We start from the raw sequence: 26,676 nt of genomic DNA, 5'->3' as shown, positions 1-26,676 counted from the left end.
CCAGGGTTGGTGGAGGGACCCCTGGGTTCCCTTCATATCCTGGGGTGGGAAGCTCAGTGGGGAGAGCGGATCAGAACCTTCTCCAACCCCAAAGATAAAAAGTTCCAAAGGACTCGGCAGCCTGTTGGGGGAGAGGAGGGGCAGGTGTCTGCGGAGCTCGGCCACGCCTCAGCGCCGCCCACCCCCTACTACCCCTCCTCAGCCCCCGCGAGGGACTTTCCGGTGCAGCGAAGGGGCGGGAAGCCGAAGCGCAAGGTGCGGAGGCGGCTGGGAGGGGCGGCTCCGCTTCCTTTTGCTGTTCGGGCGCTGGACCCCGAGAGATAATCGGGCGGCGCTGCAGCGCTGGGCCGGGCAGGGCCGGGCCGGACTGGGGGCGCGGGGACGCCATGCGGGGAACCCGGGTCGCTCCCTTCCCGCCGCGGCGGCGGCCGAAGCTGGTTTTGCTGCCTCTGTTGATGCTGCTATTCTGCAGGACTCGGCCCCAGGGTGAGTTACGGAGCGAACTCGTGTCGGCGCTCTGCCGCCGCGCTCCGCGGAAACGCACGTCCTCCAGGGTGAACCGCAAGTTTGTGGAATGAATGACAAAGGGCCGGATGCCACTCTGCTCCCCCCCGGGACAGGGACCGGGCGATGAGAGGAGTTGGGGAATGGGCGGCAGCGAGGTGGGAGCCGGGGTCCGGGGTTGGGGGGTGGTAGGGGGAAGGGCTCTTCGGGTGATAACAGGATGTAGCTGGTAGAGGGAGGGGAGGAGTTATGCCCGAAGCCTGGGGAGCGGTGCCCAACGCCCCCTTCCTGCTGATCACTTCCGTAAGGGGTGGGGGGAGTTCAAGTTCTGGGGTGTGAGGGCGGCTTGGGGAATTGGCCCCCTTCCCTCGGACCCTCCCTCCTCCCTCTCCAGGCAGCCCTGGGCCATTGCAGTGCTATGGATTTGGACCCTTGGGCGACTTGAACTGCTCATGGGAGCCTCTTGGGGACCTGGGAGCCCCTTCCACGCTGTACCTCCAGAGCCAGAAGTAGTGAGTACAATGGAGTGATTTGGGGAAACAGAGGCTTTGGAAGCGTGACCACTCAGGTTCTAGACTTCTCAGGTTGAGAGGACCCATTAGTCCTGCCCACCCGCACCCCCCAGCCCTGCCCCACTCTCAAGCCCTTCACTTCCAGGTTCCCTCATGTCCTTGCTGTGTTACCCTGGACCAGTCACTTTCCCTCTCTGAGCCTCTGTTTCTTCCTCTATCAAGTAGTGATAATAATGGAACCTGCCTCTCAAGGCTGGTTCTGAGAATTCAATGAGTTAGGCACTTGGGAAAGAAAATGCTTAATGATTAGAAGCTGTTTTTTATTGCTGTGTGACCTTAGGCAAATAGCTAAACCTCTCTGAGCATATGAAAAGATCATTTGGTCTGGTGCCAGGGATGCAGCAGTGAAAGAGACACAGAAAGCCTTGTGGAGCCCACATTCTGAGGGGGTGACTGATGTTGCTTCACAATGAATCACACCTGGAAACACAAATTCATTTCAAATTTGGCTAAGTGAGAGGAGAGGGAAAGGAACATTTGAAGATGGGAACTGGGATGGGAGGCTGGTCTTTTTTTTTTTAAACGATGGTAAAATACACATAAAATTTACCAGCTTTTTTTCTCAGCCTTTTTTAAGTGTACAGTTCAGTGGAATTAAGTACAGTCACGTTGTTATGCAACCATCACCACCACCCATGTCCAGAAGGGGGGCGGGGGCTAGGGTTTTAAATTGGTAGAGGATGAGGGAGTAAGAGAAGGTCTTCCGCTTTTTTTTTTAACGAGGTGAAATTCACATAACATGAAATTAACCATTTGCAAGTGAGCGGTTCAGTGGCATTGAGTACGTTCGCAATGTTGTGCCACCAGTGCCTCTATCTAGTTCCGAAACATGTCCATCACCCCAAAACGAAGTTCCATCCCCAACAGCAGTCACTTCCTATTCCCTGGCAACTACTGATCTACTTTCTGTCTCTGAATTTGCCTATTCTGGACATTTCACATAAATGGGATCATGTGGCATGTGGTCTTTTGTATCTGGCTTCTTTCACTTAGCATGTTTTTCAGGTTCATGTATGTCGTAGCAAATCAGAACTTCGTTCCTTTTTGTGGCTGAACAATATTCCACTGGACGGATATACTATGTTCATCCACTCATCTGTTGATGGACATTTGGGTTGTTTCCACCATTGGGCAATTGCAATTGGGCGATCGTGACTAGCACTGCTTTGAACATAATGTGTACAAGTTTTTGAGTCCTGTTTTCTGTTCTTTGGGGTATATGCCTAGGAGTAAAATGGCTGGGTCATATGGCAGTTCTGTGTTTAACTTTTTGAGGAACCACCTAACTGTTTTCCGCAACAGCTACGCCGTTTTATGTTCCTACCAGCAACATAACATAACGCATGTGTTTTTGTTGTTTTTTTCTGAAGGCCTTGATTTGAACCTTTGAAATCCAACCTTTTGGGATGTCCTCAACTCCTCTCTCTCTCTCTGTCACCCACAGCAGGCCTTGCCAGCTCTACCTTCTACATTATCCAGAATCTGGCACTCCTCACTTCCTCAGCACCCACCATAGTCCAGTTCCCATCATCGCTGGCCTGGACCGTGCGGTCACCTCCTCCCTGGACTCAGTTTCCACCCTTAGCCCCACAGTCTGTTCTCCACCAAAGCATCCAGAGGACACCTGTGAACTTCTGTTTTATTTTTAAAAAATATTTATTTATTTATTTATTTGGCTGTTCTGGGTTTTAGTTGCAGCATGTGGGATCTTAGTTGCGGCATGCAGGATCTAGTTCCCTGACCAGGGATCGAACCCGGGCCCCCTGAATTGGGAGCACGGAGTCTTTTTTTTTTTTTTTTAATTTATTTATTTTATTTTTGGCTGCATTGGGTCTTCATTGCTGTGCGCGGGCTTTCTCTAGTTATGGCGATTTGGGGCTGCTCTTCTTTGCGGTGCGTGGGCTTCTCGTTGCAGTGGCTTCTCTTGTTGCGGAGCAGAGGCTTTAGGCGTGCAGTATTCAGTAGTTGTGGCACACAGGCTCAGTATTTGTGGCTCGCGGGCTTAGTTGCTCTGCGGGGCATGTGGGATCTTAACGGACCAGGCCTGGAACCCCTGTCCCCTGCATCGGCAGGCGGATTCTTAACCACTGGACCACCAGGGAAGTCCCGCACCTGTGAACTTCTGAATCAGGGCATGTCCCTCCCCAGCTCACAGCCCTCCAGGGCTCCCACCTCACTCAGGGTAAAAGCCGAAATCCTTCCTGCAGCCCATCAGGCCCTGTATAATTTGCCTGTCACCTCCCTGTCCTCACCTCCTCCTACTTTCTCGCTCACTCACTCTACTCCAGAGTACAAGCCTCCTCCTCACTGTTCTTCGTAGAATGCCAGGCACAGTTTGGCCACAGGAGCTTTGCACCAGCTGCTCCCTCTTCCTAAAATGCTCTTCGTGAGGTATTGCTGTGGTTGTTCCACACCACATCCTTCAGGCCTTTATTCAAATGTCTCATCAGAGAGCTTTCCTGACCACCTTTCCTAAAATAGCACCGTCACTCTTCATCCTGTCATCACACCGAATCCATCTCACCCTGCTTTATTGTTCTCTGTATCGCTTATACCACCATCAGTTATATATTTATGAGTTTCTCATTTGCCTCCCCCACTGGAACACCAGCTCCGGATAGCGGATCCTTGCCTGCTTTGGTCATAGTCCTATTCCCAGCTTCTACAACAGAAGTATATATTTGCTGACTGAACAGTTGCATAGAAGTAAACGTGCGTATATGTAATAGGTGCTCAGTAAACAGAATAACCAGTGCCCCTATAACATGTATTGTGCCCCTGACACTTGCTGTTCTAAATGCAGTCCCTTTCTCATCTCATTGTTCCCCTCCCCTATCCAGCCCTTTCAGCAAGCACTTTTAAAAAAAGACATTTATTTATTTATTTATTTGGCTGTGCCGGGTCTTAGTTGCGGCACACTGATCTTCGTTGGGGCAGGCGGGATCTAGTTCCCTAACCGGGGATCGAACCGTGGTCATTGGGAGCACCGAGTCTGAGCCACTGGACCACCAGGCAAGTCCCTCAGGAGGCAGTTTTATCACCCTCGTTTTGTAGATGAGGAAGCTGAGGCACAGAGAAGTTAAGTTGCTTGCTCAAGGTCACACAGCTCTGAAGCAGGAGAACTGGGATTTGAACCCAGGCAGAAGATATGTTATCATTGCGGCTCTGGGCCCAGCCCACCGTATGCTGCCCCGATTCTCACATCTCTCCTCACAGCCATTCCAACAAAACCTGGACTGTGGCAGTGCCCACTGGGCAGAGCTGGGTGACCATTCCACGGGAACAGCTCACCACGTCTGACGAACTCCTTGTCTGGGCGGCCAAGGCGGGCCAACCTCTCTGGCCCCCAGTCTTCGTGAACCTCGAAACCCGAAGTAACAGGCGGGAGTGGGGGTTTGCTATGTGTGGGGTGGGTGGTCTTGGAGGCCCTGGCTCAATGTACCTCCTCTTCCTCAGTGAAGCCAGATGCCCCCCAACTGTACCCTGATGTGGACTTCTCAGAGGATGACCCCCTAGAGGCCACTGTCCAATGGGCCCCTCCTATGTGGCCACCCCATAAGGTCTTGGTCTGCCAGTTCTACTACCGAAGATGCCAGGAGATGGCCTGGATGCTGGTGAGTGTCAGGGACCCTTTTCCCCCACCCTACTCTGGGCGGGGCCTGGGACATCATTCCCAAATCAGACACCTAGCTCAGAGCTCATTCCTCAGCTGGCCCTGGAGTCTGTCCACATTCCTCACAGAAGGCCTGTACATGCATCTTGTTCAGCTAAAAAATGTTCCCCCAAGATAATCTATAAATTCCATGCAGTCCCAATCCAAATTCCACTTGGAATTTTTTTTTTTTTTTTTTTTTTTTTTTGGCCACGCCGCGAGGTTGTGCTTGCGGGATCTTAGTTCCTCGACCAGGGATTGAACCCGGGCCCTCGGTAGTGAAAGCAAGGAGTCCTAACCACTGGGCCTCCAGGGAATTCCTTCCACTTGGAATTTTTGAGAAACTCAGTAAACTTCCTCTAACATTTTTGCAAATGAATAAAAATCCTCAAATAGCTCACGTTAACCTTAAAATAAGAGGTTAACAGCAGACACTTAGCATCTACTGTGTGCCATACACTGTTCTAAGCTGTCTATTGAATCCTTACAAGAACTCTTTGAGGTAGATGTGTTTTATGCCTACCCATTTTACAGATGATGAACAGAGCCTGGTTTTCAGTAAACGCTCAAAAGTAATAAAAGTAGCTCACATTTCTGAGCACCTGCCACGCATCAGGGCCCAAGCTAAGCAATCTGCATGGATTATCTTGATGAGTACCAACCTCCCTATATAGTAGATGCTTTTAAGATCTCTATTTTATAGTTGGGGAAGCTGAACCTCAGAGAGGTTAAACAACTTTCCCGGGTTCACACAGCAAAAAAAAAAATGGAAGACAACTCCAGTGCAATGGGACCCCAGGAGTTGGGGAGCCTGCCCATGCACTTTAAGAGCACAGCACCAAAGTTGCAAGTATTTTCTCATCTCATATCTCATTGGCCAGAACTTAGTCACATGGTCCTACCTGATTGCAAGGGAGACTGGGAAATGTAGTCTTTATTCTTGACACACATGTTCCTGACAGATACTCAAGGGTTCTATTTCCGAAGGAAGAAGGGGAGAATGGATATTGGGGATAACCCACTGTCTCGGTTACAGCTTTTCATGCAAAACACTACAATATAGAGCAGAGTTGTTGTCACTGTGAATATTCATGCAATTCAGAGCAATGCTAAGATGCAGACTTTACAGTCTAACTGCCTGGGTATGAATCTCAGCTCCAGAACTCACCAGCTATGTGACCTTGGGTATGTCACTTCCCCGCTCTTGGCCTCAGTTTTCCTCATCTGTAAAATGAGAATAATATTAATAATAGAATTTACCACCTACTGCTATACCTGGCACAGAGGATAATCAACTTGTCTCTTTTTTCCAGGGATTGTCCCAATTTTAAAACCAAAAGCCCTGTGTCCTAGGAACCCACTTGATCCCAGGCAAAGCAGGACAGTATTGGTCATCCTATTGATGTATAAGGCCAGGTACTTTCAATTCAGTCTTCAGCCTCATCACTCTCCCCTGTCTCTCCCCCAGCTGGAGCCTGAAGTGAAATCCATACCCCTGACCCCTGTTGATATCCAGGACCTGGAGCTAGCCACTGGCTATAAGGTATCTGGCCGCTGTCACGTGGAGGAAGAAGAGGATCTGTGGAGCGAGTGGAGCCCCATTCTGTCCTTCCAGACACCACCCTCTGGTGAGGATCTCTGGGCTTACCCCTACACCCTCAGTCCCTCTCCTGGAAGTCTGGCCAATCATGCCATTCTCATTTGTCATATTTTATAGTTGGGAAGGCTGAACCTCAGCGAGGTTAAGCAACTTTCCTAAGCTCACACAGCAAAAAAAAAATTGAAGACAACTCCAGCGCAGTGGGACCCCAGGAGTCGGGGAGCCTGCCCTTGCACTTTAAGACCACAACCCCAAAGTTGCACGAATCTTTCATCTCATATCTCATTGGCTAGAACTTAGTCACATGGTCTCTCCTTTTTTCATCCTGGCCAGCTCCAAAAGATGTGTGGATATCAGGGAACATCTGTGGGGCACCAGGCGGACAGGAACCCCTGCTTCTGTGGAAGGTGAGTTGTGAGGACCGTGTCTCTGCACATGTCGGGAAACCCCAAATAACAGTGATGTAGAGGACTTCCCTGGTGGTCCAGTGGCTAAGGTTCCACACTCCCAGTGCAGGGGGCCCGGGTTTGATCCCTGGTCAGGGAACGAGATCCCACACGCTGCAGCTAAAGATCCCACATGCTGCAATGAAGATCCTGCATGCCGCAACTAAGACCCAACACAGCCAAATAAATAAATATTGAAAAACCAAAAAATGTTGTAGGGAGTTCCCTGGTGGTCCTGTGGTTAGGACTCTGGGCTTTCTCTGCCGAGGGCCTGGGTTCAGTGTCTGGTTGGGAACGAAGATCCTGCTGAGCAGTGGGGCAAAAAACAAACAAACAAACCAAGAAAACAAACAAAAAAACAAGCCAAACCAAAAAACCCCCCCAAAACAATGATGCAAACAAGACAAAGGTTACTATGCTGCCCTCTTGAGGTTGCTTCAGGGCTTCAAGGAGGGGATGCTCAGAGAGGTCCTGGCATAGTGCTGGGTGCAGAGAAAGACTCCACCAACGTTGGCTGAATCTAGGAGATCTGAGCTGAGACGTGAAGGTGGGTACAAGTGTTCCAGTCAGGGGGGACACCAGGTGCAAAGATTTAGCAAGACTAGGCTCAGCTCCACAAAATATAGCAGAATACGCTAAGGACTTTGATGCTAGTGTTAAAGGGCTTGTGAGATGACAGACAAGAGTGAAACAGTCCTCACTGAGGCAAATCTGCTGAGCACCTACCGTGTTCCAGACATTGCAAGGCCCTGGCTCACAGTAAATATGGCAAGAAACAGAACAACAGGGCTCATACTTTCTTGGGCCACACAATCTAATATCACTAACTTTAACCATGCATAATACTCACAGAGCTCTTACTATGTGCCAGGTCCTCGCCTACAACACTTATTTACATTAACTAACTTTACAGATGAGAAAATGAGACATAGAGAGGCTACCCCAAACCAAACAACAGCTACGTGGCAGAGCTGAGGTTCTTTGGCTTTCAAACCTTAATTCACAGTTTCAGTGCCTCTTTTATTATTTTTTTAATTCATTTTTTTTCTTACTTTTTTTGCCATGCTGCACAGCATGTGGGATCTTAGTTCCCCAACCGGGGATCAGACCTGTGCCCCCTGCATTGGAAGTGCAGAGTCTTAACCACTGGACTGCCAGGGACGTCCCTCGTGCCTCTGCTTTATAACACATACTTTGTAATGCCCCCTTACTATACTGAAATGAAATACATAGCTAATATAACCCATATATACATATATTTTAAAATGTGTATAATACAGTGTATTGTATTATAGCATACAGTGTACAGTGTATTGTAATATTCAGTAGAAAATAAAGGGGAAATGAGGCTACTACATAATGGCAAAATATTCAGTTCACCAGTATGATATGAATACTAAATCTCTACGTACCTCATAACGTGGCTTTGAAATACATAAAGTAAAAATTGATAGAACTACAAGGAGAACTTATGAATCCACAACCGTCGTGGGAGATTTTAACATAGCCCTCTAAGTAATTTCATAACGAGCAGATGGAAAAACAAGTCAAGATCCAGAGAATCTGAACATATGCATAACAAACAACCTAATGGACTCACAGAGGAAACATCAGAACATGCGTTCTTTCCATATGCAAACAGGACATTTACCAAAATCATCCACATGCTAGGCTATTGAGCTGGTTTCCAAGGACTTCAAAGGGATGAGGTGATGCTGGGCACATTGAAAAATTCTCTGATCAGAACACAGATTGTGCTGGAAATAGATAATAAAAAGTGCTTAGAAAGTCCCCATATGTTCAGAATATTTCAAAATTCAGTGAATGTTAAAACCAGGTCCCAAAAGGTTTTGTATTTATACATCAAAATGTGTTTGGTTCTAGGATCGGTTAAAATTATTAGACAGGGTTTTTCATCTACAGAAGCTTCCAGTTGGGATGACCTTCAAAAGTCACAAGGGACGTGGGACAATTTTTTTTTTTTTTTTTGGGACAATTTTTTTATTTCTAGGAGAGGGTAGTGTCCCTGGCTCTTGCCCATCAAATACCAATCATTGAGGCAACCAAATATTCTCACAAGTTTCCCCAAAGCACTCTGGAGGGTGCTATCCTCTTTGCTATGCATAATTATTCCTCTATACAACAGTGGGAATTTTGCAGTCCCTGAGAACTGCACAAGACAGACTAAGGTAAGGTGAGGGAAGACAGGGTCATGTAAGTGCATGGTCAGATCCTGCCTGTCTTTAGTTAAAATCTTTATTTATTTATTTATTTATTATTTATTTATTTTATTTATATTTTTGGCTGCATTGGATCTTCGTTGCTGCGTGCGGGCTTTCTCTAGTTGTGGCGAGCAGGGACTACTCTTTGTTGGCAGTGCGCGGGCTTCTCATTGCAGTGGCTCCTCTTGTTGCAGAGCATGGGCTCTAGGCGCGCGGGCTTCAGTAGTTGTGGCACACAGGCTCGGTAGTTCTGGGTCGCAGGCTCTAGAGCGCAGGCTCAGTAGTTGTGGCGCACGGGCTTAGTTGCTCCGTGGTGTGTGGGATCTTCCCGGACCAGGGCTTGAACCCGTGTCCCCTGCATTGGCAGGCGGATTCTTAACCACTGTGCCACCAGAGAAGTCCTAGTTAAAATCTTGATAATTTGTTTGTCATGGTTTTTCTTTTTTGCGTTAATTTTTTTTAATAAAAAAAATTTTTTTTGACCGTGCCGAGCCTCATGTGGGATCTTAGTTCCCCGACCAGGGATCAAACCCACGCCCCCTGCATTGGAAGCGCAGAGACTTAACCACTGGACCGCCAGGAAAATCCCTGCATTAAATTTGATTGATTAAAATATTGCGTACAACAGGGTCCTACTGTATAGCACAGGGAACTATATTCAATACCCTGGATAAACCATAATGGAAAAGAATATGAAAAAGAATGTATACATATGGATAACTGACTCACTTTGCTGTACAGCAGTAATTAACACAACATTGTAATACAACTGTCCTTCAACTACAACTATACTGAAAAATAAAAAATAATTTTTTTAAATTTTGCATTAAAATATAATTCATCTTGATTGGATTTTTGGTATCCTCTTGTTTTGCCGCCGAGGTGAGCGCCTCACTCACCTCACCCTAGTTCTGGCCCAGGAGCTGTATTCTAATTCCACCTCTGCCACTGAGCCACTCTTGAGACTCGGTTTCTTCATCTTAGAGTGAAACAAAAATATTTCACAGACTGGTTCGTCAGGTGACCTCACTGAGAAGCACAGTACATGCCCGATAAATGGGAGATATTAACCACTTCTTCCCCTCATCCCTCAGGCCTCGGGGCACTGCGTGCAGGTGAGCTACAGAGTCTGGTTCCAGATTAAAGATCAGGAGGTGATCCAGGAGGAGACCTCATGTTGCAACATCTCCATCCCCACTCAAGCGGAGTGGGCTGGGGTGTCCGCCATCAACGCCACAAGCTGGGAGCCTCCTACCAACCTCTCTTTGGCCTGCTTGGGTAAGAGGCTGTGAGCTTCCTCTGAGCAATGCCCTGGAGGTGCAAGAGGGGACTTCCCGAGTGGACAGCTGAGCTTTCTCCTCCTTATCCTCTAGGCCCAGGCTTTGCCCCTCGTGGTGTGGTGGTCAGCATCATCCCTGTAAGCTCGGATCTGCTGGTGACTTGGCAACAGGGGTCCGGGGGGCCGCAGGAGCATGTGGTGGACTGGGCTCGAGACGGTGACCCCCTGGAGGATCTCAACTGGGTCTGGCTTCCTCCTGGAAACCTCAGTGCTGTGTTGCCAGGTGAGGCCCCAGGACACCTGGGTTCCCATTTCAGCTGTTGGAGAGCGGACTGATGGCTGGATTTGCAGAAGAGAGTGTTAAAGTATCATTAATTCATGCAAGAAATATTCATTGACTACCTACTGTGTGCCAGGCCATGTTCGAGACACTGGTACACAGTGATGGCCGCTGATGTGTATTGGCATTTACCATAAGCATTAAATCATTCAAACTTCCTTATAAAGTAGGTTTCTGCTATTATCATACAGATAAAAGAAAAAGGCCCAGAGAGGTTAAGCAACTCACCTGAGGCCATACAGCAAGTATGTGGTAGAACCAGGATTTGAACCACATAGTCAGGCTCCTGAAGCTAAACCTTGAACCATCACCCTACTCTCCTCTCAGCAGCATCCCCACCCTCATCCCCACCAACATCTCCATCCTCATCTTGTAGGGCAGGCACCCAATGAAACAAAAAACAAGTGCATCTGTAATGTCATTGGGGCAAAGTAAATCAGGGTAAGGGAGAGGAGGGAGGATAGCTACGTCAGAAAAAAAAGGTAGAAAAGGTCTCTCTGGGAAAGTGCCATTTGAACTAAGACCTGAAGGAGGCGAGACAGAGAGCCATGAGGATGTCTAAGGGAAAAGCAAGAGGGAACAAACAGTGCAAAGGCCCTGGGGCAGGATTGTGCCTGATGTGTTAGAGCAGCAGTGAGGAGGCCAGTGTGGCTGGAGTGGAATGAGCAAGGGGGAAAGTGGGAGGAGGTGAGGGCGGGGAGGTGATGGGGCAGAGTGTGCAAAGCCTTGTGGGTCATGGGGAGAACTTTGGCTTTTTCTCTGAGTCAGGTGGGGAGCCACAGAGGGTTCTGTGCAGAGGAAGGATGTGTCCTGACTCAGGTGCTTACAGGCGCCCCCTGGCTGCTGTGGGAGGAACAGACTGGGAGGGCAAGGGTTGGAGGTAAGAGACCCAGGAGAAGGGACTGTGTATGTCCAGGCGGGACATGGTGGGAACTGGACCAGGTGGGGACCAAGGAAGGGAGAGAAGCAGGCAGATTCTTGTTGGGGAGTCTTAGAGCAGAATTTTGGGGACCCGTTTGGATATGTTGCACCTCATATGCTCATCCAAGTGGAATTGTCCATGGGACTATCAGATACTCAAGTCTCAGGTCTAGCAATAAGTTCTAGGCGGAGATTTAACACTGGGGAGTCTGTCCTTGGTGTAAAGAACTTGGGAGAGCATGGGAAGGCATTGAGCGAGAGATTTAGCACAGAGTCCCAAGACCCATAAGTATATATGGACAAAAGAAGAGGAGCCCCAATTCTGGAAAATTCCCAGTTGGGGAAGCCCATATGGCAGCATTAGGTTTTTGTTTTTGTTTTTGTTTTTTTTTAATAGCATTAGGTTTTGAGAAGGGATTTCAGGAGCCTCACTTAACTGTGATGGGCCGTGTCAGGGCCCCACTCATAGTCCAGCATTTGACTATCTCCCAGCCTCTGGCACCTGCATTCCTGGCCTGAGGGCTTTTTCTGATCTGAAGCATTTTGCCTGCCTGGACAGCTGGAAGTGCCGGGGAATCAAAGCCCCTCAGATGCGGCCCTCTACCAATGACTGATAATGGTTGATGGATAAATACCCCAGCTCCCACCCTCCTCGGGTGGGATGGTGCTCAGGATTGTGCTCTCTGCTGCCACACAGAGTTCACCAGCAGGACTGAGCCTTGGTTGGCCATGTTGGGAACTTGTTCTCTAACACATATTTACTGGGTGATTCTCCTTCCCTGCTTCACTTCCCCACTGCCCTATTGGTGTTTTCTGGGGTTGCCTCCCAGATCAGTTACATTTATTCAAAGTCTTATATCAAGGTGTCCTTCTGGGGACACGAATGAAGATTCCTACAAAATAAGAAATGAGTCGGGGAGGGGAGCCAACTCTAACTGGTCTTTGCTCCTCCCCCACTCAGGGGACTTCGAAGGAGGGGTGCCCTACCAAATCACGGTGACAGCAGTCTCTCCTTGGGGCTTGGCCCCTGCCCCCTCAGTCTGGAAGTTCAGAGAGGAACTAGGTAAGTGGTGGGGCTGGAGGATGGAGGGTCCTGGAACCCTGACAGAACTTGACCCGCTGACTTTCTCTCACCAGTACCCCTGGCAGGGCCAGTGCTTTGGCGACTCCAGGATAGCCCCCCAGGGACCCCTGCTGTAGCGTGGGGAGAGGTCCCAAGGCACCAACTTCGGGGCCATCTCACCCACTACACCCTGTGTGCACAGAGTGGGACCAGGCCTTCTGTCTGCATGAATGGTGAGCCCCACTGCCGCCTGCCCCTGTTCCCAGCCCCCACAAGACCCACCCATCAGCCTACCCCTCCCCTTACCCCCAGATGGGCCCCTTTGGCTCCCTCTCAGCCCCTGGGAGAACACACACTAACTATCATGGGTTCCCTAGTGGATAATAACCCCGGTGGCTATCAATGTAATAGACTGTCATTTGGCTATTAAAAATGGAGACTCCGATCTATATTTATTGACATTGAAAGATGCCTGTCATATTTTATTAAGTGAAAAAGATAAAAGGATTGTAAAACTTTGTGGGGTTCCATTTTTGTAAAATAAACCCAGCACTGAGTGAAGCAGAGGCACAAATATGAAAAGAAATTCCCCCACGATGCCAATAGGGACTGTAGGATTACGTATGATTTTTTTTTTTTTTTTTTTTTTTTTGCGGTACGCGGGCCTCTCACTGTTGTGGCCTCTCCCGTTGCGGAGCACAGGCTCCGGACACGCAGGCTTAGCGGCCACGGCTCACGGGCCCAGCCGCTCCGCGGCGTGTGGGATCTTCCCGGACCGGGGCACGAACCTGTGTCCCCTGCATCGGCAGGCGGACTCTCAACCACTGCGCCACCAGGGAAGCCCTACATATGATTTTTAAAATTTATTTATTTGGCTCCGTCGGGTCTTAGTTGTGGCATGTGGGATCTAGTTCCCTGACCAGGAATTGAACCCAGGTCCCCTGCATTGGGTCTTAGCCACTGGACTACCAGGGAAGTCCCTAAAGATGACTTTTATTTCTTTTTCATACATTTGGGTGTAGGCCAAATTTTTACTCTGAGCACAAATTCCTTTTTAAAATACCTTTTTTACCCTTTTCACTCCAGTTTTATTGAGATGTAATTGACAGCATCACTGTGTAAGTTTAAGGTATACAGTGTAACGGTTTGGCTTACGAATATTGTGAAATGATTCCCATAAGTTTAGTTAACATCCATCATCTCATATAGATACAATAAAAAGAAAGAGCAGAACAATAATAAAATTCAAAATACCCTTTTTTTCTAATTACCAAAGTTATCTGTTCTTTTTCTAAAAACTGACACATTGACGTATACTCAAGTATATCGTCATTCTCGTCATTTCACTGATACTGACAATGCAGCTTCCATATTTTGCCATGTGTACGTTAACATAGAGATAGGAGTTGTGCTTTTTGAAAATTTTAAACTTTTTTATTATAGAAAATTTCAAGCACAAACAAAAGTTGGAAAAAGGGCTTCCCTGGTGGCGCAGTGGTTGAGAGTCCACCTGTCGATGCAGGGGACACGGGTTCGTGCCCCGGTCCGGGAAGATCCCACATACCGCGGAGCGGCTGGGCCCGTGAGCCATGGCCGCTGAGCCTGCGCTCCACAATGGGAGAGGTCACAGCAGTGAGAGGCCCGCGTACCACAAAAAAAAAAAAAAAAAAGTTGGAAAAATAGTATAATAAATCCTTGTGTACCCACCGTCCAGTTTCAATGGTTTTCTGCATTTTATCAATCTTGTTTCAATTCATCCCCCCACTTTTTTTTTCTAGAGCCTTTGGCATCATTTCACCCCTAAATAATTTGGTACGTCAGCATTTGTCTCTAACCGATAAAGCCTTTTTTTTTAACATAGATACTTTGCCATGATTGCACCTTGCACAAGTATATAGATATCATTAGGTTAAAAATCATATATATTTATGTGTACGTGTACCGATAATTAAAAGAGGACTATGTTATAGGCCCCTGAAGCTTATGCACGTGATGGTTTGCAACTTTCTTTTTCTCACCTGATTTAACTTGGACATCTTTCTGTGGCAGTATATCTTGATCCGTATTCATGTCTCCTGTAATCCTATGACAAACCAAAAAGCTGCTTCCTCTCTTGGCTTAAAAACCAAAAAGGGCAATTCAGTTAAAAAGTAAACAAAACCAATTCCGGGAGATGCAAATGTATTCCCCTCGTCTGGGGTGAATTTCCCTTCACTGGATTCTGTGCAGGTGAGGGATATGATTTTCATGCATCCTTTTATTTATTCAAATATACAGCTGCCCCTTGAACAACAGGTTTGAACCGCGCAGGTCCAGTTATACATGACTTTTTTCAATAGTAAATAGTCCAGTACTATCTGCGTTTGGTTGAATCTGCAAATGTGGAACTGGGCATACAGAGGAACCACAGATAAGGAGGGTGGACTATAAATTATACTGTACTTCGATTTTTTAAAGAGTGGAGGGTCGGCACCCCTCACCTCTGCATTGTTCAAAGGTCAACTGTATATCTTTTGGTGTCGTTGGGTCTTTGTTGCTGCACGCGGGCTTTTCTCTAGTTGCGGCGAGCGGGAGCTACTCTTTGTTGCGGTGCACAGGCTTCTCATTGTGGTGGCTTCTCTTGTTGCGGAGCGTGGGCTCTAGGCGTGCAGGCTCAGTAGTTGTGGCGCATGGGCTTAGTTGCTCCACGGCATGTGGGATCTTCCCGGACCAGGGCTTGAACCAGGGCTTGAACCCGTGTCCCCTGCGTTGGCAGGCGGATTCTAAACCACTGTGCCACCAGGTTAAGTCCCCTGTATATCATTTTTGAGTGCTTTTTATGTGCAGGCGCTGATCCAGGTGCTGGGAATATGGCCCTCGTGGAGCTAACTTTCTAATGGGGGACATGAAGGTATAGACAAAGTAAATAAGGTCTAAGCAGTGTGTCAGATGGTGATAAGTGGTGGATAGAGAATAAAGCAAGGAAGATGAGTGGTGAAGCAGGCGCTATTTTACTCGCGGGGGGGGGGGGGGGGGGTCAGGGAAGGCCTCACTGAGAAGGTGACCTTGCAGCAAAGAGCTGAAGGAGATGAGGAAGGAGCCATGTGGATGTCTGGGGGAGAGTGTTGCAGACAGCATGGCACGTGCAAAAGTCCTGAGATGGGACTTGACTGCCTCCCCAACCGCTCTGGGTGTGTCCTTCAGTGAGTGGCAGCACCCGGACCATCACCCTGCCCGACCTTCACTGGGGTACCTGTGAGCTGTGGGTGACCGCGTCCACCATCGCAGGACAGGGCCCACCGGGTCCAAGCCTCCGCTTTCACCTACCAGGTATGGGCCTGGGGCAGGACTGCCATGGGAGGGGTCCCGGAGGGAGGGGCATTGGAGGGGGTTATATAATCATTACTGAACTTCAGGGGGTGGACATTTAGACTTCGGGATGTTGATGATGCATTTTGATTCTGCTAAATACTGCTGTGGATTATCAAGCAATGTGTGTCTCTGACCCTTTCACCCCATCCCTGACCTTGACCTTTTCACAAGCCCCACTCCCACCCCAAGATTTCCCCCACCCTTAGCCCCTACCCATTCATAGGCCCTGCCCTTTTATCCACCTCCCCTACCTATTCCCAGCTCCACCCATGAGCCTTACCTGACCCCCTCCCCACCTCCCTGGTGTCCAGATGTTCTTCTGCCCCTCCCCCCTCCCTCCAGATAACACCCTGAAATGGAAAGTTCTGCCAGTTGTCCTTCTCGTATGGGGTTTGCTCCTGACGGGCTGTGGCGTGAGCCTAGCTACCTCCAGAAGGTGAGCTGTCAGACACATGGGTCTCTGCCCAGGTTGGGAGGGCAGCTGGACGTTAGCTGAGCTTGGGGAGAGATGTGGTAAGCGGATGATGCTTCAGGGCTCTGTGATGTTCCTGGACCCTACGATCTGGACATGGGTGTCCAGCTGCCTGGATTCCCTGCCCTGACTCTTACCTGCTTGCCAGGTGTGTCCACCTGCGGCACAAGGTACTACCCCACTGGGTCTGGGAGAAGGTTCCTGATCCTGCCAACAGTAATTTCAGCCTGCCCCACATGAAGGTGAGCAGAAAGCTGGGCTTATCAGGGCCCTCTGGGGGATTGGGGAAACCTCGGACAGTGGGGAGTAGGTGAGAATTGGCGGGTATGAGGGGAGGAATCTCAGCCTCTTCTCTTCCCAGGAGGTGCCCCAGGCCCAGCCCCCTGGGGACTTGCCCATCCTGGAAGTGGAGGAGATAGAGCAGGTACCGATTACGGAGGCCCCCCAGGCCTCAGCCCCACTGGACTCTGGATATGAGAAACACTTCCTGCCCACACCCGAGGAGCTGGGCTTTCTGGGCCACACCCCCGGTTCCAGGTTATGGACTGAACCAACCCCAGGAGGGGAGAGGGGTGCTCATTTGACAGATGAAGACACTGAGGCTCAGAGAAGCTGAGTCACTTGCTTGAGGACACCCAGCCAAGGAAGAGCTGAGATTGAAGGACCCCTACAGAAAAGGGCCTGGCCCTACAGGGAATATACGGATGGATGAGGGGGCAAAGAAAAAAATATAAAATCCAGAGTGGCAGCTGCCTTCCCAAATCTGTCCTGCTGCTATAACAGAACTGTAGCTGGGTACACTCCCAGCCTCCCTTGCAGCTAGGTGCAGCCATGGACTGAGTTCTTATGAGTGGAACATAAGCAGAAGTGACATGGGCCTACAGTGGGTCTGCGTGGAGGCTCTTCCACATTCCCTTCCCTTTCCCATGAGCTGGAGCATTGGTGTGCCCTGTGATCCAGCTTTGGCTATACCCAAGGTGAAGGTGGAGCAAGAAATGGAAAGGAACCAGAGTTGCCGAGTGATTGCATGGATCAGAAGTGCCCAGAGAAATAAATTCTTTCTGTTTTGATAGCTACTGTAGCTTGAGGTCTTTTTGTTACAGCAGCCATATCTACACTCTCACTGATTCATAATCTTTGATTCTAGCAGAGTGAAGCCCTCCACTTCCCACCAGGAGACGGTGAGGTGGCTCTGTGCCAACAACACACACACACTCACACCGTCCAAATGCTCGACATTTTATTTTCAAGTATAAAGGCTTTGTCACAGAAAGGGGCCAGGGTCACAGGCAGTGTGCAAGGGGTCCAGGAGCCCAGGTGGAGATGGACATGTGGACCAGCTGGCTCCCAGGTGCCATCACCAGTCCCGTGGTGCCCTGTCTGCGCCTGGGACCATCTGCTGATGCCAAGAGGCCGAGGTAGCTGTGAGAGGAGCTGGGAGTGGGGTAGAGGGCGTGGGCTCACATAACCGCACAACACTGGCACGTCTTCTGCTTAGGGCCACTCGCCTCTTCGCCCTCAGGAGGGGCAGATGGCTCCGGCTGCTGGGCAGGCGCGTAGGTGGGCACAGCCTGGGCACTGGGGTTGGCCCTGGGCTCCTCCACCTGAAGCAGTGGCTGGCACTCAGCAGGCTGCTCCTGAGATGGGGTCTCTGCCAGGAGGGGGGTGGCATCCCCAGAGGGGTCCTGGCCCTCATCAGAGGTTTGGGGCTTCACTGCTTCTGCTTCTGGAGAGCCTTCCTGCTTCTCCTGGGGCTGCTGTCCTTCTTCCTCCGGCCTTGGCTCCTCCTTGGCCCCCAGGGGAGCCACTTCCTCACTCACTTCCTCTGCCTGACACTCCTTTCCTCCTCCTGACTCTCTCTGCTCTTCAGGACTCAGATCTCCCTCGACCCCTTGAGTCTTCTCTGTCTGCAATGGCCCTTCACCTGCCATTCTCTCTGCCTTCTGTGATTCCTCATCTCCTTTTGTCTCTGCCTCCGACGGCTGCTCACCGCCCGTTCTCTGTACCTTCAGTGGTTCCTCATCTCCTTTTGTCTCTGCCTCCGACGGCTGCTCACCGCCCGTTCTCTGTACCTTCAGTGGTTCCTCATCTCCTTTTGTCTCTGCCTCTGACGGCTGCTCACCGCCCGTTCTCTGTACCTTCAGTGATATATCTCCTTTTTTCTCTGCCTCCGACGGCTGCTCACCGCCCGTTCTCTGTACCTTCAGTGACTCCTCGTCTCTTTTTTCCTTTCCCTCCAGTGCTTCCTCACCTCCTATTCTCTCTACCATCAGTGATTCCTCACCTTCTTTCCTTTCTGTCACCAATGGTTCTTTAATTGCCTCTAACTTTTCCTCACCTCCTTTCTGCTGTACTCCCAACGGCTCCTCCCCTCTTTCCCTCTCTGCCCTCAGAGGTCCTTCAACTTCTTTTCTTTCTGCCGACAGTGGTTCGTCACCTCCTCCCATCTCTGTCTCCACCTTTTCCTCAACTCTCCTCTCTGGCTCCAAGGATTTCTCGCTTCCTTTCCTCTCCACTGCCAGTGACATCTCTGCTCCTTCTGGCTCTGCGCCTGCCGTTCCCTCACTACCTCTCTTCCCCGCTAATTCCTCTGCCCACCTCCTCTCCGCCTCCCACGTTTCCTCCCCGCTTCTGCCGCCTGCCCCCAGTGGACTGTCATCCTTTCCCTCCCTTCCCAGTGCCTTTGGCCCTTCCAACCCCTCCACCACCAGCTCTTCCCACTGCTCACCGAGGGTCACTCTCTCCACCCAAATGAAGGACCCCTCCTCTCCTCCAAAGCCCCCCTGCCCATCACCATCAGCGCTGCCCCTGGGGGCACCTTCCCCTTCTCCAGAAGCTGCTCCCCCTGGTCCCTCCTGGAGCCTCAGTGAGCTGGTCTGTGCAGCCTCCAGGCCTCTGCCCGCCTCCCCCATGGCCTCTGAGTCGCTGCCCTCTGTGCCTCCCACCCCTTCCCAGACTACCTCCACGATATCCCTGTCCTCCCTGACCCATGAAGGGAGCTCTCGGCGTCCAGCTTCCTGTCTGTCCCCGATGGCCTCCATGACCATCTCCTCCACCTTAGCTTCCAGCTCTGGGCCTGTGGCCCCCGTGGTACAGTCCTCCGTGGCCCTCAGCCCCTCCCAGACCACCTTCACCGTGCCTCCCCCTTTGGCCTCATTCACTCCCCCGTCAGACACTGCCACTCCCTGACTCGGCGCCTGTTCCGGAGGGGGGCTGGATCCAGGGCAGGGGCCATTGGCTTCTGAGGAGGCCACTGCTGCCCCAGGGATCCTCCTTGGGGCTGGTGGAACCCCAACAGACTCGTCTCTGGACTTAGAGGGGGACTCTGGGTATGTGCCCACTGGTCCGGCTGGTATGGAGGCTCTCTTGTTTAGATCAGTCTGGCCTGGGGGCGTGAGGGGAGAAGGGGAAAGGAGAGATGGGGCAACAGAGTGAGATTCAGGTCCTTCCTCTTGCGACCCCCAGACCTCAATACACCCACCTGCAGGACCTGCCTCCACGGTGGGCTGGGATAGAGGACGGTGGCCCTGCAGGGATGGAAGAAACAAGGTCAGGCCGGCCCACATCTCCACTTCCAGCCTCCTGCATGCCAGTACCCCTCCCCTGCTCAAACACCATCGATGGCTCCCCATTACCTTCAGGACCAAACCCTCTGTCGTACCTCAGCCTTCCTCACCTGTCTCATCTCCCTCTGCTCCATTGCGTTGTACACAGTAGGTGCTCAATCAATATTGTGGCCATGCAGCCAATCCCTCTGTATTGGGGACCTACTCTGCCAGCTACTGAGGTTACTTAAGGGACACTTAAGCCTTTTGCTATTGGAACTTACATTCCAGTGGGAGGAAGCAGGTAATAAACATAAAACAAATCTGTAATTCAGGGAGTGAGAAGGGCTATGATAGGAAAAAAAGAAAAGAAAAGAAAAGCAGGATAAGGGGCTGGGGAACGCCTGGGAGGTGATGGGGTGCCTCCTTTAGGTATAAGATGCAGAAGGGCCTCTTGGAGGAGGTGACATTGAACAAAGGCCTGAAAGGTGAGAAGAGCCAGCCTTGAGTCAAAAGGTAGGAAAGGGCATTCCAGGCGGAGGGGACAGCAAATGCAAAGGCCCTGGGGCTACAGTGATTTAGGCAAGTTCAAGGAATAGAACAGAGGGTCAGGGTGGCTAGAGTGGAGTGAAGGAAGGGATCAAGGGAAAGATGAGCCCAAGGGAGGGGAGCTGAGGACAGCCCTGCAGGCCACCTATGCCAAACCCCACAGATCTCCTATCCTACCCTCCCCTTTCCAGCCTCTAGGCCTTTGTCCAGGCTGTTTCCTCTGCCTGTGTTCCTGATTCCCTTCCAGATTCAGCATAGATGTCACTGTCTCCATGAAGCCGTCCCTGAGCCCCCAACCTCACTCAGGTGCTTCTTATGAGCTTCCCCTATATCCTGGGCTCCCCCCTCACAGACTCTTTGCACCCCATCTCCTCATCTCGACCGTGAGCTCTCTTGGGCCAGGAATCATGTCTTGCGCGTCTCTAGCAGGGAATTCCCGGCTTAGACTAAAAACCCAACAAGTGCTTCCTATCCCAATTAAAGGTCTCCTCTCCTCTTTTGTCCTGAAACAGGCACCTGGGAGCCAAGGTAACGCATCAGGGAGAGGTGGGGACTGTGGAAAACCCACACATCACCATGGCCAGGTGCAAATATTACTGGATCTTTGGACTTCAAGGACAACAACGGAGAGCCAGATTTTAATGTGAAGTTGTCTTGGTTTTCAAAAACCTGTATGTCGTATGGCCTGCGTTGTATCTTAATAGAGGCATTACCAAAACAAACCCCAAAACTCCAAAAGCCACGTAGATGCCCCAAATCATGAGAGCATCTCACGATGACCCTTTCCCACCTTTGAGACTGAATTCCATGAACACTTCCCCACATTTGCTGACTGCTTTCCTCATTCAGGTCATATTGGCAACCATATATCAAAACGGTCCCTTGTGCCTGTTCCAGGTACTAAGCTATGATCTCACCAACCCTCTCTCACACCTCTTCCAGGTGTGTGCTGTTGTTATGTTCATTTTAGAGATGGGGAAACAGGCTTGGGCAAGGAAAGCGACTTGCCCAAGACCACAGAGCAGAGGACCCAGAATCTAAACTGTGCTTGGAGAGGTCCTGCTTTGGGTTCTGCTTGCCACACCCCCTCCTCCCACCGCCCGCTCCCCTAGCTCCTCACCTGTCGGCGCCAGGTGGGCTTGCCTGTGGGCTTGTGCTGGGCACCTGTGGATGCACTTTGTAACAGCTGCAGCTGGGACTGGAGTCTGGGGAAGAGAAGGGGCTGCTGGGAGCCTGGACCTCGGGCTTATGGACCAACCCCACCCGAAGTGTCAATTGGAGTGGGCTGAGGGGCCTGGCCTAGTCAGGCTGGGGCAAAGCTGTCAGGCAGGGGCCCTACTCACGTGAACAAGCTGCCTTCCAGGTTCCGGATGCGGGCCTGAGCCTGGTCCTCAGGTGACTGGGGGTCCTGTGAGGCGGGGTCCTGGGGCTGCTCCAGCTCTTCAGCTGCCCCGTCCATTAGCCAGCGTTCCCGGAGAGACTTCCTCTGGGCATGGGAAGGGGCACATGGACTACCCCATCTCATGTAGCGCCCCCCTCTGGATGTCCCACCCTGGGCAGATTTCTTATTGCCCCACGACCACCCAGATGGGACAGACATTTCTCCCTCAGGCTGGGATACGTGCCCCAACGATGCCAGGTGGGGCAGGCACCCCGTTACCAACCCATAGCTTTCCCACGCTGGAAAAAAAACACCCATCGATCTCCTCAACCTTTCCAGAATGGGACAAGCACCCCCAAAGGGGAACTCAATGTCCCTATTAGCCCCTCCCTACCCCAAAGAGGAACAAACACCTCCATTGTCCCCATACTCTTCCCAAAGGTGGAACAAATGTCCCCATCACAACCACCCACTCTCCCAAGCTGGGGAGGACGCCCACCCCCAAAGCTGGAACCAATGCCCCCCCATGTTTAGACAGAGCCTCCTTTGGTTCCCAGAACTGACTCTCACAGACACCCCCACTTCATTGCCCGGGCTAAGCAGGCGCCCTTGCCCGCCCCCAACCTTGAGCCGCTCCACACGGAGTTTCTCCTCCTCCAGCTCCCGGCGCGCGGCGCTGATCTCCTCCTGCAGCCGCCGCTTCTCCTGCGCACAGAGGACCGGGAGCTGCCCGCGGGCCGGGTGAGGCCGGGCGGGGCCGCCTTCCCCCCTTCCTCCCTCCCTCCTCCGCCGGGCTCCCGGGGGCTCCCGGGGCTCCCGGGACTCCCGGGACTGCAAGCCGCGCCGGGGGCGGAACACAAGTCTGGGCCCCGGGCCGGGAGGGGGCTGCGGAGGCCCTGACTCAGCAGCGGGTGGGGGCGGGGCCGGCGGGGGCGGGGCCGGCCGCGCCCGGGATGCTGCAGAGGCCTCGCCCGCGCGGAACTGGGGTCTGTGGGTGGGAGGGCCTTGGAATGGGAATCCGGGGGTAGGGGGTGTCTGAGATATGGGGTTAAGAGGGACAGAATTCAGAGAGATGGGGGTCCAGATATGAAGATCAAAGGGAGGGGGCTAGTGAGATGGGGGGGTCGGAAATGGAGGTGCAGTCATGGGGATCCAGCGAGACTAGGATGTAGAGAAGGGGTCCAGAGAGATGGGGGTTAGTGAGATGAGGGGTTCAGAGAGATGTGGTCCACAGAGATGGAGATTTAAATATGGGAGTTTAGAGAGATGAGGTTCAGATATGGGGGTCTGAGAGATGGGGTTCAGACATGGGGTATCTTGGAGACCGGGGTTCAAGAATGGAGCATCGGATGCTATAGATTTCAAGAGTGCGGAGTTCGCAGCTCTCCATTCTAGGGGTGTCAGTGATCAGAGAAACTGGGGAGCGGAGGGGCCTGAGGATTTAGGTGGGGCGCCCCGAGAAAGGCTGGAGCTGAGGGTGCTTCCCGCACCTTCAGAGCCCTAGGCCTGCTCCCTGTGATAGGAGGGAGGAGAGGAAAGGGCTTGGGGCAAGGCTAGGGTTGCCCAGGGCTCCAGGCTGAGCGCACTGGCAGGGCTTCACTTACCGCGATGACCTCTAGCCGCTGCCGGTAGAGGGAGCTCTCTGCCATGGGCCTGCGGGGAGAGGGAGGCGGCTGCCAAAGGGGTCTCCCAGGGGCCCACACCTCAGCAGGCTCACCCCTCGAATACCCCTCTCTGAGCCAAGATCCCTGAGCTGCTTGGAAGCCAACCAAAACCCAGCACTTTCCTCTATTTCCCCTTGGCACCTGGGAGGGGTCGGGGCAGAGGGCAGGGGTTCTGTGAGGGAGAGAGAGCAGAGACCATGACAGACTGAGCTAAATCCCTTCCTAGGCTTGACAACACCTCTCTGAGCCTCAGTTTCCCCATCTGTAAAATGGACCAGGATAGGTTGACCTTCACCTTGCAGAGAGAGATGGCCTTGCAAGGAAGTATCCATGCAGGAAAAAACTTAGGACTTAGTGCTCCAAAAACAGTAGCGTAGTTTATTATTAATAATAATTTTAGGGAATTCCCTGGTGGTCCGGTGGTTAGGATTCCGTGCTCTCTCTGCCGAGGGCCCAGGTTCAATCCCTGGACGGGGAACTAAGATCCCACAAGCTGTGTAGCTCAGCCAAAAAGAAAAAAATTTAAATAATTCCCACGACTAATAATGTTTTTGATTAATTATAATAACCATTCCCAGAAACTCTCGAATCCCACCAAACCCGAACAAGGTCCTTTCTGGACCTTGGCTCCTACACAGCATCCCTTAAGTGCTGGGAGGTGAGGGAGTCTGGGGAGAAAAGTGTCCATCCCACCATGGACACATGCCATTGCCATGGTAACTCCGGAGTTGCCTCCTCCACCTGCAAGCCACCATCCCTGGGGGCAAGGGTCACCAGGTCACACTGCCAAGTGCTGGACTCTGAACTGGGAGGAGGGGGAGGGGGACTCGCCGTTTAAGGTTTAACCTGAGATTACCCCCATTGTTGTCCTCCTCAAAGCACCCCAGGATCCCCAATTCCCAGCCTCCAGGGCCACCCCTAGTCCGTTTGGGCTCCCCCTGGAAGCTGGAGGCTGACTGGTACTGCAGGGCACTTCAGGGACAGTCATCATTACATCAGCCTCTCATCAGAGACATGCATTGAGCACTGACTGTGTGCAGGTACTTCACAGGCCAATAACTAGAAGGATATATCTGTCTGCCTGTTGGCCCTGACGCTTAGCCCAGGGTGGGCACAGAGCAAGCCCTCAAACATTTATTAAGTTGACCACTAACTAACCTCGTTGCCCAAACTCTGGTGGGGCCTCCCAGATCTTCTCTGGCCTCACCATGAAGGTATAATAGTGAGTTCACATTTAGCACTTACTATCTATAGCACTCTAAGTGCTCTATGGGGCTTTCGCTAGGCTCCCACAGCCACCTCCCCCTCCCCCTCCCTGCCCTGATCTTGAGACACTGTAGTCAACTTTTTGCTGAGTTGACATTCCAACTGAGAAGAAAATCAGCCAACCATTAGCCAGTGCACACCAGGTGCCAGGCACTGTTAAATGCTTTACTCACAGTAACTTATTTAACCCTCTCTACCATCTTAGAAGGTAAGTACCAATAGTAGTACTGTCCCCATTTGACGGATGAGAATACTGGGGCTCCAGGAAGTGGCAAAAAGACTTGTCTAATGTCCCTGAGTCAGGATTGGAACTCAAGGCTCTCAGATCCCAAATACTGGGAACACTGTGGGGAAGAGGGAAGTCTAGGCATCCTCTTCTTGACGGCCAGGAGACAAGAGATCTGTCTGGGGTGTCCCCAATTCCAGTTGGGGCGGGATGCTGAAGTCATGCTTTCCAAGGTATCCCAAAGGAAGCTCAGACCCCCTGTTAATAAGTTTGCCCCTGGGGGGAAGGCTAAAGTCCCCCCTCTGCTCTCCCACCCCCAAGATGTAATCTCCCTGCCTCTTCCTTGCTGGGGGGAGGATCAGATTCCCATTGCTAGGCAACCAGGTTTGTAGTTGGTGAATAATGCAACGGGGAACCCAAAAGAGTGAAGAACCAAATTGGGGTCCCTGGGGGGAGCCCCTTTTCCAGAACTCTTTACAAACCTCTGGAGCCCCTCCACCCTCTTACTTTCAAAAGCCCTCACACCTCGAATATTAAAATAATCTGCACATTTCGTTAGATGTTGCTTATCTCTAACTCTACGAGAAGAACATTCACAGTGGTGGCTTTTTGCCCCACCAAGAACAGTTGGTGGTCATTTCATTAAGCAGGTGATCATTTCCATTTTCCCATTCTCTTTCCCAGTTTGGGAGCTGTTAACTTTTTCCTGTTGGATCTCAAGCATTTCCTCCCACCCTGGACACTGAGGGATGATTCTAGAGGCAAAACATAGGAGTCAGAGACCTTGACATTCCCTGCCCCTCACCCAAGTAATAGCCCCACCCCCCAGGCTGGACTTTGGGCTTGGGCCTGCCAGCGGAAAGTCCCCAAAAAAGAAGGGGGTGAGGGTTCACACCTCCCACCCGACTTTCTGGGGAGGGGGGGCATTGAAGAGCCTGGGGGGCTGGCTGCCGGCCGCCCTTCACTCTCCCTGGCCCCCTTAGGAGAGGCTAGCTGGAGCTCTCACCTCCCCTGCTCCGTGGAAAGGCCAGTGTCTTCCATGAGCCCCTCCCAGGCCCTGCCCACTGGCCCCCCTGACCCCAGACACTTACATGGGTGTGGCCGGAGACCACACCTGGCTTTGCAGGGCCATCTCTGCCCAGAAGCCCACGTTCTGGTCCCTGAGTCCAGGACCCACCACCCGCTTGCCGAAAGGTGCCCTGGAGGCTGTGACTTGGCTGTCGGGAGTGGGGGGGGGCTGCAGGCGGGCACTGGGAGAGCTGGTCCAGCTGGTTTGGGCCAGGAGGCGGGAGACGCATGGGCCGGGCCGAGGGGGGCCGGGGGCTGGCGGGGCAGTTCTGGGGAGGTACTATCAGCTGTCCTGATCAATTATTTACCAGCCAGTGGCCTCGTTGCTGCACTCAGCTGCCTCCTGGCAAACACACTCTCACATGTGTGGTCTAGCGGGTGGACGGACGTTTGCAGTCCCTGACCCCCTCAGACAATGGCACCTCCACTTGCCACCCTAGACCTTTCTAGTCCAGTTGCCCACCAAGGGTCACCCGCCTTTGAGTACTGTTGAACACCACACAAGGGATACTTTTACAGGCTAACTGCCCTCCCTTCTTGGACCCTGGTTCTGGG

General features: G+C 51.7%; 2 protein-coding genes across 7 annotated transcripts; one reads left to right on the top strand and one right to left on the bottom strand.

Moving 5' to 3' along the window:
* Window positions 1-230: 230 nt before the first annotated feature.
* Window positions 231-17,498, top strand: IL27RA (interleukin 27 receptor subunit alpha). Of its 2 annotated transcripts, XM_032628326.1 has the most exons (14): window positions 231-486; window positions 899-1,016; window positions 4,293-4,450; window positions 4,533-4,690; window positions 6,197-6,356; window positions 6,662-6,735; window positions 10,091-10,274; window positions 10,370-10,558; window positions 12,498-12,599; window positions 12,674-12,832; window positions 15,783-15,908; window positions 16,293-16,386; window positions 16,571-16,664; window positions 16,784-17,498. In XM_032628326.1, the coding sequence occupies exons 1-14, from the start codon at window positions 387-389 to the stop codon at window positions 17,036-17,038; spliced, it is 1,971 nt and encodes a 656-aa protein (XP_032484217.1). In that variant the 5' UTR covers window positions 231-386; the 3' UTR covers window positions 17,039-17,498. The 2 variants fall into 2 exon arrangements, with proteins under 2 accessions (XP_032484217.1, XP_032484218.1); XM_032628327.1 differs by lacking the exons at window positions 16,571-16,664; window positions 16,784-17,498 and having other exon boundaries at window positions 234-486; window positions 16,262-16,358.
* Window positions 17,499-17,645: 147 nt separating this feature from the next.
* Window positions 17,646-26,298, bottom strand: PALM3 (paralemmin 3). 5 transcript variants are annotated; one of them, XM_032628811.1, is made up of 7 exons: window positions 26,145-26,298; window positions 23,502-23,550; window positions 22,522-22,623; window positions 21,860-22,002; window positions 21,637-21,721; window positions 18,624-19,949; window positions 17,646-18,560 (listed from the first exon to the last, which is right to left on the bottom strand). In XM_032628811.1, the coding sequence occupies exons 1-7, from the start codon at window positions 26,183-26,185 to the stop codon at window positions 17,883-17,885; spliced, it is 2,424 nt and encodes an 807-aa protein (XP_032484702.1). In that variant the 5' UTR covers window positions 26,186-26,298; the 3' UTR covers window positions 17,646-17,882. The 5 variants fall into 5 exon arrangements, with proteins under 5 accessions (XP_032484702.1, XP_032484700.1, XP_032484703.1 ...); XM_032628812.1 differs by having other exon boundaries at window positions 17,649-19,807; window positions 19,904-19,949; window positions 26,145-26,296; XM_032628813.1 differs by having other exon boundaries at window positions 17,649-19,807; window positions 19,904-19,949; window positions 22,522-22,602; window positions 26,145-26,296.
* Window positions 26,299-26,676: the final 378 nt, after the last annotated feature.

The sequence above is a fragment of the Phocoena sinus genome, chromosome 3 (assembly GCF_008692025.1).
Source record: "Phocoena sinus isolate mPhoSin1 chromosome 3, mPhoSin1.pri, whole genome shotgun sequence".
NCBI classification, from domain to species: Eukaryota; Metazoa; Chordata; class Mammalia; order Artiodactyla; family Phocoenidae; genus Phocoena; species Phocoena sinus.
This window is presented reverse-complemented; position numbering and strand designations above follow the sequence as displayed.

What these genes read in the sequence shown, in the direction of transcription:
- IL27RA (XM_032628326.1), top strand. Translation starts at nt 387, where the DNA reads ATGCGGGGAACCCGGGTCGCTCCCTTCCCGCCGCGGCGGCGGCCGAAG. An exon ending in CCTCTCTTTGGCCTGCTTGG is followed by an intron (nt 10,275 to 10,369) that starts GTAAGAGGCTGT and finishes CTTATCCTCTAG; the next exon opens with GCCCAGGCTTTGCCCCTCGT. An exon ending in AGCCTAGCTACCTCCAGAAG is followed by an intron (nt 16,387 to 16,570) that starts GTGAGCTGTCAG and finishes CCTGCTTGCCAG; the next exon opens with GTGTGTCCACCTGCGGCACA.
- PALM3 (XM_032628809.1), bottom strand. Translation starts at nt 26,185, where the DNA reads ATGGCCCTGCAAAGCCAGGTGTGGTCTCCGGCCACACCCAT. An exon ending in TGGTCTCCGGCCACACCCAT is followed by an intron (nt 23,551 to 26,144) that starts GTAAGTGTCTGG and finishes CTCTCCCCGCAG; the next exon opens with GCCCATGGCAGAGAGCTCCC. An exon ending in TCCGTGTGGAGCGGCTCAAG is followed by an intron (nt 22,003 to 22,521) that starts GTTGGGGGCGGG and finishes TCCCATGCCCAG; the next exon opens with AGGAAGTCTCTCCGGGAACG.